Genomic DNA, 16,905 nt, shown 5'->3' with positions numbered 1-16,905 from the left:
CTTCCTTCCTTCCTTCCTTCCTTCCTTCCTTCCTTCCTTCCTTCCTTCCTTCCTTCCTTCCTTTCCTTCCTTCCTTCCTTCTCTCTTTCCTTCTCTCCTTCCTTCCAAGGTAGTTAACCCAGCAAGGACTCATATTTCATGAGTCTTCCCCGTCCCCTTTGCATGGATTAGCCAATCACATCGGATTCCTTTTCTGACTAATGGGAGTGCTGGCAGTAGTGTTGAAATGAAGGACTGAAACAAAGCCGGAAGGAACGAATCAGAGCATCAAAAGGTTATTTGCTGTCATTTGCTTGGCTCCACTTAAGAAAAACAACAGACAAGTGGTCGTAGTACTGTTCCACCTTATTCTCTCCCATCATTATGGGCAAAGGAGAGGCGTGCCTAATACACTCTACTGGTAATTCCTAAACTATATCTTATGCACAATGTTTCCTTGTTTTTTGTTTGTTTCTTCCCTGTTTGCTTCCTCCAAACTTCAGAGTGTACTAACGAGCTACGATCAAAGGGGGTTTTATACCATCTCCTCTCATTCAACAGAACAGCCGAGTAACTTTTGTGTAAAAAGGAAAACGATAAAAGAAGCCCAAATAATTCAGACATTATCTAGCATGGAGCCCCTGAACCCCAGGCTGTGCCACACATTTCCCTGTGCTTGTCACTCAAGCCGAGGAAGAGAGGACTGAGGATCCTGTGAAGGCCACCCTGCCATTTTTCATGTGAGCTGGGACTGAGTTCAAAGCATGCCATGCCTCTTGTAGTCCCCCAATCCTAAAGTGACAGCCGGACGAGCGGTGCCACCTGCCACCCCTTTCTGTCTCTGACCCATCACCAGAGTTCTGATGGATATCTTTCCCTCCAAACTCCTGGGCATTCCTAACATTTTCTTGCACAGCATGTAGGGAAAAAAAGTGTTGTAAAGAATCAAGAACTTTATTTTCTTTGCCATGATCATGAAGGAATACATTTCTTTCTTCCTCACCAAGGAAAGGGGAGCGCACTTAGCCTTAGGTTCATTTCCGTGATCATGCTTAATATCTGTATTCGATTCTTCTTCAAACTGTAATATTTAGCCTTTCTTGTTTTCTTCTCTAAATGTCCAGATATTATTGGATGGATTCAAGTATGAAGCTGCATTTCGGGAGGTGGATATGTGGATATATTCAATAGTGAAAGTATAGAATTCACTATGAAGCTTTAGAGCTTCCGTTCCAAATGACTGTTCTTGCTGGACAGATGCTTACAGAACTGTAAAGGTTGGGGATCTGGCTAATTTTGGTATGTGATTTTGCTCTTTTATTTGCATTTTTTAAAATAGAACTTAAAATAAAAAAGGTGGGGGACAAGTCAGTCAGTTTTTGATAGGAAAGGAGACGCAGGTTCACACATGACTTCTCGAACAAATTTGTAAATGGAATGCAGGAGGCTCAGTTAGATTTGTACACTTTTGCTTGCTAATTACAGCAACCCTGCACCAGAAGTTCCCCAAAGCACTTTGATCACTGGGTGCGGAATAGGTCATAGTCACCCACCTGTGAACCGCGGCGCCACACACGCTGGAGTAAGACGCGTAGACGCCAGTGCCGTAAACATGGTATTTGGGGTCCTGGCAACCCGCTGGACATTTCACCATGAACTCAGGATTGATGATCTTTCCAGCCTTGACATCACAGTTGATCTGAGGCACAGCTGGGAATACAGAATGAGGTCAAAATTACCCCTGCTGTGTCAGTTTACATATGAGGTGACACAGTCAGGTCCTAAGCGTTCATTTACTTAATCTGTAAAAGTCCGAATCTGAACTGGCCCTGTGTCCCTTCCCTTCCATATAATGAGGGTAAAGACGTAGCAAGGACATTCCTCAGACCTTAGGAATGATGACATCCATTGCATCTAACATGCTAAATGGGGAAAAAATTATAAAGGCTGACCCCTGATCTTGTTTGGAAAATTAATTGAAAATAATTCTGAGAAAAAGGTCCAGATCAAGATTCCAAGATCAAGATGTGATGTGGAGTCAATGGAAATGGGGAATTACAGATGCTCTGTGATTATGACAGGAAGAGAAAGCTCCCAAGGGAAGCAGGGAAGGCAAACAGGCTGAGACTGGGCTGGTGAGCCCCAGATAACTGAGATTCCATGGCCTTGGAGGCAGAGAAGGAGGAGAGAGAAGTGACTGGGCTGAGCCAGGCTCAGGGGGATGGGCACATGTGCTCTCTGCGGGGTGTGGGGAGATGCAGGATGGGGAGTTATATTTAAAGTCACCTCTTTGTTTTGGTCCCAGAGGATTTCTTTGGCCTAGATGTTGAGTCCCCATAGGACCCATCATTGGCCTCTACACTTGCAAAGACTGGGACTCCCACTGAGCGTCCAGGAGAGTGCATCCATGCTTGTCTCCTACCTCTTTCTCTTTGTCACAGCTACAGGGAGGCCTTTGGGAGCAGAAACCTTGCCTGAGGATAAGGTGGAAAACTATTTTACTGACAGAGTTGAATGCTTCCTCTCTGCAAAGATTTTCCTCTCTCAAACAACAACAACAACAACAACGACAACAACAACGACAACAACAACAACAACAACAACAACACAAAACAAAATCAAAAGCAAAGCCAGAGCCATGGCTCCCTCCATGTGTACTCTTTGGTTAGTGGTTTAGTCCCAGAGAGTTCTGGGGGTACTGGTTAGTTCATATTGTTGTTCCTCCTATGGGGCTGAAAACCCCTCCAGCTCCTTGGGTCCTTTCTCTAGCTCCTTCATCAATGGGAGGAGAGACCCTTGGTCTTGTGAAGGTTCTATGCCCCAGTATAGAGGAATGCCAGGGCTAGGAGGTTGGAGTGGGTGGGTTGGTGAGGGGGGGGGAGGGGGAAGAGGATAGGGGGTTTTCAGAGGGGAAACCGGGATATGCAGAGAAACCCTGTCTCGAAAAATCAAAAAAAAAAAAAAAAAAAAAAAAAAAAAAAAAAAAAAAAAGGAAGCCACCCCCAAGTGACAGTTCCTTAAGCTGTGGGTTCCACAGTTCTAAGAGTTCAAGGCGAATCTGGTTTACACAGTGAGATATTCTCTTAAGAAAACAAAAAGGAGAAAGAACATGAATTGGGAGGAAAAAATAGATAAAAATCTTATTTATATGTGTATGTATAACATCACACGTCTACGTGCACACATGTTTTCAGATGTCTGAGGAGATCAGAAGAGGGTATTGGGTTCCTTCCAGCTGGAGTTAGAGGTGACTGTGAGACACTTGGCATATGTGCTGGGATCAGAACTCAGGTCTTCATGATCGAGCAGCTGGGAGCCTCAATTGCCAAATCATCTCCCCAAGTCCCAGTACTGCGTGTGTACACGCAACAGAGCTCTCGGGACAGATGATCTGGAATTCAAATGTTGATCAACTCAGCAAAATATTGAAGGTTCTCTACAGTATCAAATATTTAGGTATGATTTAATTCTTTAAGTGTAAAAAAATAAATAAGCTTATCTCTCTCATTAAGGTGTAAATTTGCTTCCCTCTTCTATAAATGATAGTTATATAAATACCATAGAACGGACCTAAGATAATTTTTATGAATATTAGTAAATATATTATTTACATTATTTACATCTATTTTATACTATTTACATCTTTATTTTATATGTATATTTTAAGTATACATATCTGCATACTTAATCGGCATGAAAATTTCTGACCCAAAAGGTTTGTGTGTGGGAGTTTAAGAAGCTCACCCCCAAAAGTGTGTTGTGTTGGCTCACTCCTTTAGTCAGGAGGCAGAGGTAAGTGGGTCCTTAGGACCGCCTCGTTCTACATAACAAGTGCCAGGCTAGCCAAGGTTGCCTAGTGAGACTGTCATAAGGACGCAACATGCAAGCCTGCCTCAGGTGACTCCATAGCTAGGAATGTGTCCAGTTCTGGGACCAACTCTTTAGAAAGATTCCAAACATGATTCTGAAACATAAACACAGTTCAGCGTGGGCAAGTTCACATGGACGCTGGAAAAGACTAAATGTGAGTCAGGAGAGACAAGAAAGGGTCCTTTAGCTGCTAGAAGGAAAAACCCAGAGGCAAAGGGTCCTTTGTGTCTACAAGCAGCACTGTTGTGAGCTGTGACACCTAGAGGGGGGAACTGGAAGGGTGAACTTTCTACAGAGGTAAATTTGCCAAGAACTTTCTAGGAATCGATGCTTCCCTGGTAGGAACGGGCTGTTCATCGCTTCACATGAACAGACCTTTGGTGGATGTGTGCAAACAGAACAGTTGTATGGGGTTTCTGTCCTGGGTGGGAGGTGGAAATGAAACCCCTCCCAGTGCTAAGAGCTGGTGATTACGCTCAGAGATCCAGGAGCTTTGCCAGGCCACCCACCCTCTGAGTTACAGAGATGCTCACGGAGTTGTTAATGGTTTCCAGCTGTATATCCGAAAGTACGCACGCACGCTCCCCCATCCCTCCCCCATCCCATAACCGAAGGAGCAGTTACATTTCATTCAAGTTGGAGAGGGACCGGAAGTTGAGCCCCTGCCTCCCCCCCCCCCTCCCACAAGCTTTGCCACTCAGGGCTGGGCCAGCATGGCGCTGCTCCTGGGAGCCAGGGTTGAACTTGACCACAAGCTTAAGCAATTTGTGGTCTCCGTTAAGAACGGGAGCTCTGTGCTTAAAACCTTTAGTTCCACCGTCCCCACCAAAGTTACTTCTTTTTAACCTTTTGTTCTTTACACTCTGATACCCAGGACTGTGCCTACACTTTTTGAGTCTTAGAGTGTACACTTTTAAAAAGGCAATTTGGTGGCAGAAGATGCCAGCTTAGTCTCTCCTCAGATTAGCTAGTTGCTGGGTCCTGGGTGTAAACGGGGTGTTCAACTCGCATTTCCTCCCAAGATTACTCCCAAACACATCTCCTCCTTTAGATGCAAAGAAAAGAGCAGCCTTCTTGGCCTCAGTTATTTGAAATAGGAAATAGCGAACCCTGTGGGTCAAGGTTACATTTTGATGACACCTTGACACTCTGAGATTTTGGATCTTCTGGAAAGGAATATGTGAAGCCAAATCTGGAAAGTTGATGGATGAGTGTTCAGGGTTCACACAGTATAAGCTGCCCGATCTGTCATGAAATCTGTAACTCAAAACACAAACGGAAATGCCCCCATGGGGATATTTTGCATCTTGCTAATCAAGTTTTGCTTTGAGGTACATTTAGTCTCTCTCTCTCTCTCTCTCTCTCTCTCTCTCTCTCTCTCTCTCTCCCTCCCTCCCTCCCTCCCTCTCTCTCTCTCCCCCCACTCCGGAAGTATTTCAAACACAATGTCTTGTCTGTACAGACCCTGATTAGCAAAGTTGGTGCTGAAGTCATTTTTGTCCCAGAGGATGAAACAAATGAGGTGCAGATGCTCACCCGCTGCTCAAAACCAAGGAGCAATGGCAAAGCGTGGCTAAAGGTCAAATCCTTGTTAAATTTGTACAGAAAATTAAGCCAGAGAAAGCAAGCTAATTAAATTTTGCCAAGAGTAATTGCCAAGATCATTGGAAAGTGCAGTTAGTGTCCAGCCAGGAAAAAGCAAGTCACTTCGCATTTTCTGACAGCAATTCTTTTTCTTTTTTCTTTTTTTTTTTTAATTTCTTCGTAGTGTTCTTCCGGTCGCTTGTGCAGGGTCCGTTTCCTTGTAACCATCAATGAGTACCCCCCGTCTGTCTGTCCTTGGGGACAGGGGAAATAAGTACCTTATCTTTGCATTGTAAGTGGGTCTTACCGTTGAAATACACTATTTGCATTGCTTTTATACTTTCTTACTCTCAACTCTGGAGTTTATCCACAAAACACATGACATAGATGTTTTTAGAGGGGGGGGGGAAATAAATCAAACTCGGCAAAGCCAGCAGCATCATGCTCAGGTGTGAGGGCGCGTCAGACATCGAGGGCAAGGCTGCTTTGCAGTTAACTCCGTGCATTTACTTACATGGCTTTTCCCCAAGAACATATTTAAGAGAGAGAGAGAGAGAGAGAGAGAGAGAGAGAGAGAGAGAGAGAGAGAGAGAGAGAGAGAGAGAAAAAAAGAGTGTCCGTCAGTAGTTCTCGGCCTTCCTAGTGCTGCAACCCTTTAATGCAGTTCCACATGCTGCGGTGACCCCTCTAACCATGAAATTGTTTCGTTACTACTTCATAACTGTAATTTCGCTATTGTTACGAATCATAATATAAAAATCTGATATAACGTGATAGCTGGTATGAACCCCCAAGGAGTCATAACCCAGAGACTGAGAACCACTGCTTCACATAGTTTATGAGGCCTGTATGTTACCAGTATTACCACAGATGTCCCATTTCAGGACAGAAAGCTGGTGGCCTGAGCCAGTGTTGTGATGTGTGATTTCTACCTTAGTGAAGGAAGCCTGGCATGGTGGTGCACACCCGGAACCCTAGCACCCAGGAGGCAGGGATAAGATCACACATGAGAGACCAGCCTAGATCACACGGGGAGACCCTATCTCAAAAGCAAAGCAAAACACAACAAACATCTCTAGAGAGAGCTAAGTATTCATGCTGCGTATGAGCCTTCTGCCTGCGCCGATAATGGTAGGCTTTGACAGGTGTGGGGCAGGCCAAACCAGATCGCACATAGGCTTTTTATTCACCGTTCATCTTTTCCGTAATCCCGGAAAGACCACACTACTGCCTGGATAAAATTCCTTATTAATTAGGGAAAGCCTTGGTAAGCTCGCTCCCCGGCTGCTAATGAGGAGGAATTACTACAGCATAAAAGAGCTTATGCATGAAAAGTTCTAGCATCAGGCTTCACTGTATTGGGCTGTGGTGTTCAACTACTTTTAAAACTGTACTTTAAAGAAAATTACACACAAAATTATTAGTTTAATGAGATAAAAAGGACATCAAGTTGAAGACAAGAGTCTCCTTCTTAGTCCTGATCCCCAGTGAACAGGTCATATATATTTTTTTCCTTCGGGGAAGACATCTTTTGAAAATTATTCTTTTAATTTTCTTAAACAGTTTTTTTTATTATGTTGAGTGTACTCAAAAATTATCAGTAATTTTTGGTTGCCTTTAAGGAAAGGTTAAAGATCATTGAGGCCTTTTTTGCAGTCTCTTCTAAAGGAACCCTGGGCTGGCCAATGCCGTACTTCACTCAATTTTCTTTTCTTTTCTTTTTTTCCTTTTCCTTTTTTTTTTTTTTTTTTGATATTTCACTTATTTACATTTCAAATGTTATCCCCTTTCTGGTTTCCCCTCGGGAACCCCCATCTCATCCTCCCTCCCCTTGCTTCTATGAGGGTGCTCACCCACCCACCTCCCCACTCCCACCTCCCTGCCCTGGCATTCCTCTACTATGGAGCATCAAGCCTTCACAGGACAAAGAACCTCTCCTCCCATTGATGTTCCACAAGGCCTTCATCTGCCACATATGCGGCTGGAGCCATGGGTTGCTCTATGTGTACTCTTTGGTTAGTGGTTTAGTCTCTGAGAGCTCTGGGGGGAGGGGGGATCTACTTCTTTGATTCTATTGTTCTTCCTATGGATTGCAAATCCCTTCAGATCTTTCAGTTCTTTCTCTAGCTCCTCGGTTGGGGACCTCATGCTCAGTCCAATGGTTGGCTGTGAGCATCTGCCTCTGTATTTACCAGGTTCTGGCAGAGTCTCTCAGAAGACAGCTGTATCAGGCTCCTGTCAGCAAGCACTTCTTGGCATCCACAATAGTGTCTGGGTTTGGTATCTGTATATGGGATGGATCCCCAGGTGGGGCAGTCTCTGGATGGCCTTTCCTTCAGTCTCTGCTCCACACTTTGTCTCTGTATTTACTCCTGTGAGTATTTTGTTCCCCCTTCTGAGAAGGATTGAAGCATTGACACTTTGGTCTTTCTTCTTCTTGAGCTCCACGTGGTCTGTGAATTGTATCTTGGGTATTCTGAGCTTTTAGGCTAATAGAAGAGCATTGAACACATGGGCACAGGGGAAAATTTCCTGAACAGAACACCAATGGCTTATGCCCTAAGATCAAAAATTGACAAATGGAACCTCATAAAATCGCAAAGCTTCTATAAGGCAAACGACACTGTCAATAGGACATAACAGCAACCAACAGATTAGGAAAAGATGTTTACCAACCCTACATCCGATAGAGGGCTGATATCCAACATACACAAAAAACTCAAGAAGTTAGACTCCGGAAAACCAAATAACCCTATTTTAAAAATGGGGCACAGAACTAAACAGAGAATTCTCAACTGAGGAATACCGAATGGCTGAGAAACACCTGAAGAAATGTTCAACATCCTTAGTNATCAGGGAAACGCAAATCAAAACAACCCTGAGATTCTATCTCACACCAATTAGAATGGTGTGAGATAGAATCAGGTGACAGCAGATGCTGGAGAGGATGTGGAGAAAGAGGAACACTCCTCCATTGTTAGTGAGATTGCAAGCTGGTGCAACCACTCTGGAAATCAGTATGGTGGTTCCTCAGAAAACTGGACATAATACTACCTGAGGAGCCAGCTATATCACTCCTGGGTGTATACCCAGAAGATGTTCCAACATGTAACTAGGACACATGTTCCACTATGTTCATAGCAGACTTATTTATAATAGCCAGAAGCTGGAATGAACCCAGATGTCCCTCGACAGATGAATAGATACAGAAAATACGGTGCATTTACACAATGGAGTACTACTTAGCATTAAAAACAATGAATTCATGAAATTCTTAGGTAAATAGATAGAACTAGAAAATATCATCCTGAGTGAGGTAACCCAGACACAAAAGAACACACATGGTGTGCACTCATTGATAAGTGGATGTTAGTACTTCACTCTTTTAATGCGAGCCATCTTGAAACATGGCCGAACCACTGCCCACACCTGAACTCCAACCACCTGTCTACTCACTGCCACAGTTCTCAAGGTTTTAGTTCCAGCTGGCTTTTCATTCGTCTAGAATATAAACTTCAAGAAGGTAGGAATTTTTCCCTCTATTTTGTTCATTGTTGTTCAGTGGAATATTGAATGAATAAAGCAACTCATTTGAAAAATCCTGTTTTTTGTTTTTTGTTTTTTTTTTTTAAACTTCTGATTTTGTTATTTCTATCAACCCTGGTTCAAGATGCATGTCTTGTCTGGATGCTAACTTAATTGTCTACTATCCTTGCATTTTTTTGTTTTGTTTTGTTTTTTTGTTCTAGCCCCACCCTCTATCCCAATCCTTTCTTCATGAACAGCGTGGTGAGACCTTAAAAAAAAATGTACTCAGATTTTATCATTTTCCTGTTCAACACTCCTCAGTGGCTTCCTCCTGCCCTCACACTAGTGTCTAGACTCCTGAGCTGCAGGGGACTGAGGGATTTAACCCCTGCCCTGTTGCTTAACCTTTTACATGGATGGTATGATGGATCCAGTCAACAAAGGTCTAGGGGAACTAAACCAGGGTTAAGACTTCGATGTAGAAATAGTCTCCGTGGTTTAGAGATCCTGAGAACATCTGGAGGCCTGGAGCAAGATGAGGGAGGAGATGCCAAAGGGGACCAAGCCACATGAGAACTTTGCCAGTTCACAGCCTTGTCATGGTCACCGCAGTACCTGTGTTTCCACCAGAGGTCTTTCTAGGGTGGCATAATACTCTTTTCAGAGGAAAAAAAAGGTCTTGACAAGCCTACTGAACCATGAAGGGCTTGTGGGGAGGGGGAGGTATTGCTCTGACAGGGAAGAAGGAGGAGATACTGCGGAGTGGCATGCAGTATGGTCTCCTAAGAGAGTCAGAGGGACAGGAAGTGTGAGGTCCTGGAAGATCTTCCTCCATGAGGAGGAGCCCACGGTTGGGCTTTGGAAATCTGTAGTAATCGGTCAGGATATGACAGAATGTCAGTTAGAGGAGAGATCCTTTTTGTAGGCAATAGGAGAACTGAGCTGCGTTGGGGAACATAACAGGAGGGCCACAGGAACACAGGAAGGGCTAAACAGAGACAATCATGAGGACATAAGCCTCAGACTCTGCAGAAGCCATGGGGAGAGTTCCAGACTGTTAAAAAAAAAGATGGGTGCAACATTGCTTTTGCCTAATGTCTGAGGAATAAGAGACCCAGCTGATATCTGATGGCCTAGGATTCATAGAGATCTTCCTGCCTCTGCCTCCCAAGTGCTGGATTAGAGGTGTGTGCCACCATGCTTAGCAAAAGGTTCTTATCTCAGTACATAAAGACATGTTCAAGTGTTAACCCCTTTAAAGAGTGACTGAGCTGTTCTCATCAGTGCTTCCTTCCAGGCTGAGAAAAATGCCTCTGTCCTCCTGGAAGGACAATGGCCAAGGAGTGACAGCATACCTGTAATTTACCAGTGGCAATATAGCTTTGGAGTGGCTGTCACCATTTATGGCTAAAAATATCCTACTTGAATTGACAAGGGACCCAAGTACACATCTCTTTACATTATTCTTACCAGATCATGAAAGACATGCCATTTTCATTTTGCCAAGAAGCAAGCTGACTGCCCATACTTAGAAGCAGGGCCAGAGTCAAGAATCTGGCCCTTCCAGCTATAAAGCCGAAGTTCTGTTGGTTTTGCCTGCCTGCCTCTTCTATAACTGAAGTCAAATAAGTGGCTGCTTCTCTAGTGTAACCTTTCAGGGCCTTTCTGAATTCAAACATCATTAGCAGCTACTATTGGGTAAATATAGGATATATACATTAAATAAGTTGTATGTATCAGTGTGTGTGCACACATAGACCCGCACCTGCTTCTGTATGTCCATCTCAAATACCTGCAAGGCAAGTCGCTAGTGCAATTTTCCTTATGTTATTTTTATGTTATTTCTAAGAACCGGCCGTGATAGAATTTACCTTCTCTGAAAGTCTGCAACAGAGAGTGTCAGCTTTATTTCTTATCCACACACCACAAAGAAGTTCAGACATGCAGTTTTTCCTTCTCCTAATCTGAGAAATGGTACCCATGAGAATCTGTGTAGAGAACAACCAGCAATGGCACCAGGCATCTCAGAAAGGGGCAGATAGTGAAGATGGATTACAAGTTGCTGTGTGTGAATCTGCCCAAGAACCTTCATGCCTCCTCTACCAAAGCCTTCACTCAAAGACCTGTGCTTTTCTTCCCCGTGTCCAAAGCGTTCAACCACCAAGTCCCAGCGCAATGACTTCGTCAGGCTCAAAGCAGAGCGTCTGGAAAGCATCCATCCTTGTAAGGTTGATTGCTAAAGTTTTCCCATACCTCACATACGAGGCGTTAGGATTAACTGATTGGAGCGGATGCAATAAGTTAAAGGTTGTACATTTCACCGCAAGTTGAGCCTATTTCAACAGAGTCCAGTGTAATGGAATTATTTCCGAGTGAGGTTTCTGCATGCTGGTGGAGACCATCTTCTTCTCTTTGCTGACTGGCGTCTCCACTGGGTAAATTGCCTGCTCGGGAACCCCTCAGGCGTATCTGTCCTTCAGTTACCAGGAAGAAACGACAACTTCTTAAAACAGCACCTGCCCTATGGGCTCTGACCCACTTTCCCCTTGTACCTCCAGAACTCTCCTACCCGTAGAGCCTGCCCTGCCTTCCCATCATCTCCTGACTTCACCCCACATTTACTCTCCCTGAAGTCAGTTCAGTGCAGCTAGACAGCTCCCTGACCTCCCTCTGCCTATAAAATCCTTGGTTCTCATGTCTTGTTTTGGATCTTATTTTGTGAAACCACTGTGAATCTTATTGTAGACTCCTAGTTTGTTATTCTCCATGTAGCCTTTACCCCATTTTATTTTATGGTGGTTTCTGTTGTTCGCTTATCTGTATACCCATCTGACAATTACCTAATGAGGCACTAATTATATATTCTTGGTACTTTTGGCCTTGTTGGGAAGACAGACTATATTGAAATGCTTAAAATAATATGTGGTAAGACTCAGAGGGTGTATGACACACACAGAAGGCATCCGATCTAGTTTTAAGTATGTGCTGGAGGAAGGGGGCCAGGGAAGCTTTTCTTATACTTTTTTGGGGGAGAGAGAAGGGCATATTTTCATTTTGCCTAGTGTGAGATTGGATGCTTGCTGAAGTCTGAGGCTTCTAAATGGACAGCCAGTGACGTGCTGTGTTTTGTCGACTTGAGTGGCCATCACCTGTGAAATGCTGTCTATCCTGACTCTGTACATCGTTTCTGAAGCTCTGCTGGGGCTCCTTCATGCGTGGAAAAATCTTCTGATGAGATTTTACAACTTAAAAAGCTATTCTGCCTCCAGCACAGACCCGCTGCCAGGTACAGATTGTTCTAGAGCCTTTGGTGGCCATAATTTATGTGGAAACGTAAGATGGGTTTATTACAGTAGGGCTGCAATGCTTATGTGTTGAAAAGCAGGCTTGTTTCTCATGCATAACCTACGCATAAATGAAGTTGGTCTCGCAATCCGCGACCACTCTGTCGTTATTTGTAGCCTTTAAAAATCAAGAGAAATGGAGCTACTTTTGGGCGAGTTGTTAGACGCTGCTTCTGTAGGCTCTTGCTGACTGAACCCACCGCGAAGGTGCCTCTGGGTAGGGTTAGATTTATTGCTTCAAAATGTACCAGGAAAATGAGAGCCTTGAAAAAAGTCACCTCTAAGAATAAAGTGTTAAAACTCCCATTAGTTCAGCAAGGCAAACTTTACCTTGGACTACATACAGAAAGTTAATTTATGAAGTCGCCAACATGCTAATTCTCTGTATATATAATTTTTCCTTTCTAGTATTGTAAAAGAGTGGCCAGGATTTTGTATGCTCTTACCTCTGGGGTTCGAGGTGGCGGCAGCACAGGACACAGAGTGGTCCAAAGCCAACCCTCCCTCTCTGTGTTGGGAATTACTATCTCCAAATCCTTCTTATTTGAAGGACTTGGCTTCTTTCTGCTCAAAGGTGACAGAGAGGAAACAAACAAACAAACACAAACAAACAAACAAACAAACAAAGCCAGAGCTCCGAGGCTGGGTGCACAGGACCGGGTCGTAGGTTTCCCTGGGGGAAATGTTTCTATTCTCTAGTAGCTTTTAGGGGAGCACAGGCTCAGAGCAGCACCTTGTATGCATCCCCTAGGGAGAAGGCTTGCATACAAAGCTTCCCCATTTCTGCCAAGATCTCATGTTCAGGAAACAGCGGAGCTGCCCACCTTCCACCGAAGACAGACGTGGGCGCTAAGCCACCTGTACAGTCTCCCTAATGTTACAGGGGCTGCAGCAGTGGGCTGGGGAAGCCACTGTAAATATGGAATTTGAATCCCAAGCCCCGTCTCCACCCCCATGACTGCCAGTTTGGAGTCGGGCTTGATTTGATTTAGAAAATCAAGTAATAAGCCAAACTCCTTGGGAGAAAAAGCCTATCAAAAGCAGCTATTCATATGAAAGCTAAGCACTGGCTTAGAATGAATGTTCACCTATGAGCCCGAGGAGGGTCTATGAGACTCTATTGCTTATTCCATTTCTGTTCCCTTTCTGAGGAGCCTTCCTATCAGATTGTCTTCAGCATGTGCTCACGACAGGACTCTAGATTCAAAGGGTCCCCAGTGAAGCTCAGGAAGACCCATGAGGACAACTGGAGACCATGGGTCAACCAAAGAGGTGGGAAGGAGGTAAGAATGAGAAGAAAAAGAAATGAAAAAAAATCAGGGTTGGTAGGGAAGAGAGAGGAGAGCTCCCTACCAAAGCAATGCCATGCTTGTGAGTAGACAGAATAGATAAGCTGATAAGCCAGCACTCATAGCCCGACCCAAGGAAGCTACACAGGTTTCTCCTTCTCTACATCTCTTCTTGTTTCTTTACTGCCTACTTGGTCAACCCTCAGTCCTCTATCCCCCTATCCCATTGCGGAGTAACAGCTTCCCCCTATCCCCCTGCTCCCTGCCATGCGTCTCCACCTAACTCGTGTTTAAAATCTGGCTTTGACAACTAGTAGAGTCCTGAGCACTTGAACCTCAGGGGTCTAGGATACCATTTGGTGTTTTGGAAGAACCTGAAGATGGCCAGATGACCAACACTAACAAATGGCCTCCTCTTTGAAATTTCAACTCTTTGGGATGTGAAGATTTTTTTTTTTGGTCTTTAAAAAAAAAAAAATCACTAGTGATACATGAAGGCTTCCGGAAGTGAGGAGGACAGAGGGAACTGTAGAGGATCTATCTAGATGGCCTCACATTCATATGTACAAGCAGCACTAAGACCTTGTCTTAGCCTCTCACCCACAACTCTCAACGGTATGAAGCCTGTCGGAATCCCCTTGCTCATCAGGCCACAGAGGACCAGAGTTGCCCTGTGGTTTCTGATTCAGCAGGACTAGGATTGGCCAAAAGGACAAAAGGGCTCAGTTGATGTTGCTATTGCTGGCCTTGTAATTTTGAGAACTTCATCTGCTCGCCCACTGTGCCCTGCTCCTATTATTTTGCATGTTAAATCTAAGTACCCCCTATAAGATAGGTTCTGCGCTCTCAACCATAAATGTAAGATGGTCAGGATTTCTTCATTTAGTGAGAGATTGGTAAAACAGATCATTGTAGGTCAACTCTTGGTCTATATTTTAGCCAAGGGGAAAGGTTGACATTCTGACTTCATTGTTCACTGCCTCCTCAGGCATTGGGATCTGTCCACACCTATGTAATGAGCTCCACATAGAAGACAAGCACAGAAGACGAGCACAGTTGCATCTAATAACCTCTCCAAGAGATGTGAAAAACATGGTTCTGTCTTCCACTTGATCATCTGCTGTGCAGTTATGTGTAAATATACCCGTGTTGTCTACCCATGTACTCGTGGACATGTCATGTCTGCTCACTAGCTGGCTGTGTTCTGTCTTCTCCCTTCATACTCTGGTATTCAATGTTACAGTGGCTGGCAGGGCTATTTCATCTTCTTAGTGCAAGCTTGTCCACTCTTGTCTCCTTTGAGAATGACACTGCCCTGATGAGGTCAGATCCCACCCAATCTAGATGGATGTAATTCAATGCTCTCCCTGCAACCTCCAGGATTGGGACCAGGAGAGAGATTAAGGGAGGTTGGGAGAGCGGGAGGAGGGAGATGCAGATGTAGAGAGACAAGCAGAGGTGTTGGCTCCTTGATTTGGTTCTTGTGGCCTTTCCATCTGGGAACCAGTCCCAGGGAACACCAGCCGTGCTTCCTGCCTTGGTTTCTGTGAATTACTCCAGGTCCCATCCAAATCCTCTTTTCTACTTAAACAAATTGGGCTTGGATTTCTGCTAATTGCAAGCAAAACAACCCGTGCCGAGATACTCCCCACTGCCTCATGATGAAGTCCAGACTCCCACACAGTAGTGAAGCCCTTCCTTCGCCATCCACTTGGGCTAATTCTCCACCATCCACCTGAACACCTTCAACTTATTCTGTATGTTTCAGCCAAATTGGATGTTTTCTTTTAAAGATTTGGGGAGTCTGACAGAGTCTTGTTATGTAGCCCTGATTAGCCTTGAATTCATGATCTCCCATTTCTAAAGGACTGGGGATATAAGCAGGCACCGCTACATTTGGCCAACTTTTTAAGCTCTTTCAAATCTTCCAGCCTTGAGTATGTCCCCCTACCCTCACTCAACTGTTTGTAATTTCACACCCTCTTGGACTTTATCTGAGTAGGCACACCATTCTCCACACATCGTCTGTTCCTTCATAGTCTCACAGTACTAAAACATATGACAGGCTTGCCTATCACTCATTTTCCTGCTTGGGTTGTGAACTCTGCAGAGTAAAGAGTGTGTCTTGATTCCAGTTGTCTCTGGGTACCTAACAGCAGGCTTGGTGCTTAGCTGGCCCCTAGTAATTCCTTGCCGAACGCTTGAATGCTGGGCCTTCCCTGCCATAACTTACCTAGTCCAGCTGCAGACAACAATTGGAAAGATGAAAATTACTCTGGCTTCAAGCTATAGACTATAATTTGCAAATACTCCTGAGGTCAAGAATCAGATATGTCCCTGGCTTGGGAATATTCTATTACATTCATTGCATCTTTTCCCTCCCTTATTTAATGATTGTGCTAGAGTTTCTAATTAGAGAAAATACTTCAGGCATTTATTGATTCAAATGTGCTGCATCACAAGGGAGATTTTGAGAACAAAACTAGAATTTAGCATATCAGAAATTCAATTCATCTGAGATCTCTCCGGGGGTTTGCCCTGGGTCAACTAGCGCAGACTTTCATAGTCACTGAGAACTGTTGTCATGGCAATCATGGAGCCTTTCATGATTCTTGTATCAGAGCTAATGAAGATACTGGAAATAGCCCAGAGGAATCCACACTTGGGCGTGCATTTGTCTCCATATTATCCCAATCACTGTTTTGAACACGCTTCTGCCCCAGCGCTGTTCCTCTTGGCTCTTGGTCCTGACAGGGATAAATAAATGACTGACTCCTTTTTAGTATTGCAACTTGAGTCTGTGGATGCTCTTTTGGTCTCAGTTCAGCCAGAAATCCCACATGGTAGCTTTTGAGAAAACCTAGAAAGTTGTGGTGGTGTGAAGCAAATTTCTTTCCTATGTCTCAAATTATACATGTTACTGATTTCAACAGACTTAAATTTAATGCCTGTAAAGAAAGCCTTTTCTGGGGAAAGCATAGAACATTAACTCTGTTAAAAGCCTTTATTTTATGGTCTCTTATAAAGGTCCATCATGCCTTCACTTCTGGATCTAGAGATCCCAGTGAGCTCCCAGTGCACCATTTCCCATCTGTGTCCTGCTTTGCAAACTATTTCCCAGCATCCACTCTGTCCTTCCTTCACAGGAAAAGCATCCCTTGCTTTCAGTAAAGAGTGTATGCTGGCAATTGAGATATTTCCTCTGTCCCTTACTGACCCCAGTGGCACGTAAGTGTTATATTTAACTTTCTGGATATTTGTGTGTGTGTGTGTGTGTGTGTGTGTGTGTGTGTGTGAGAGAGAGAGAGAGA

General features: G+C 44.2%; 1 protein-coding gene across 2 annotated transcripts in view; it reads right to left on the bottom strand.

Annotated features, from left to right (window-relative positions):
• Positions 1-16,905, bottom strand: part of Vit (vitrin) — a 120,800-nt gene that overhangs the window by 61,796 nt on the left and 42,099 nt on the right. For both annotated transcript variants that reach the window (XM_021217930.1, XM_021217931.1), the window contains one exon: positions 1,533-1,689. In XM_021217930.1, coding sequence (XP_021073589.1) covers positions 1,533-1,689 — 157 coding nt within the window. The remainder of the gene's footprint in view (positions 1-1,532; positions 1,690-16,905) is intronic.

Source organism: Mus pahari, chromosome 18, assembly GCF_900095145.1.
Source record: "Mus pahari chromosome 18, PAHARI_EIJ_v1.1, whole genome shotgun sequence".
Lineage (NCBI taxonomy): Eukaryota > Metazoa > Chordata > Mammalia > Rodentia > Muridae > Mus > Mus pahari.
Note: the sequence above shows the minus strand (reverse complement) of the source record. Positions and strands in the feature narration are given on the sequence as shown.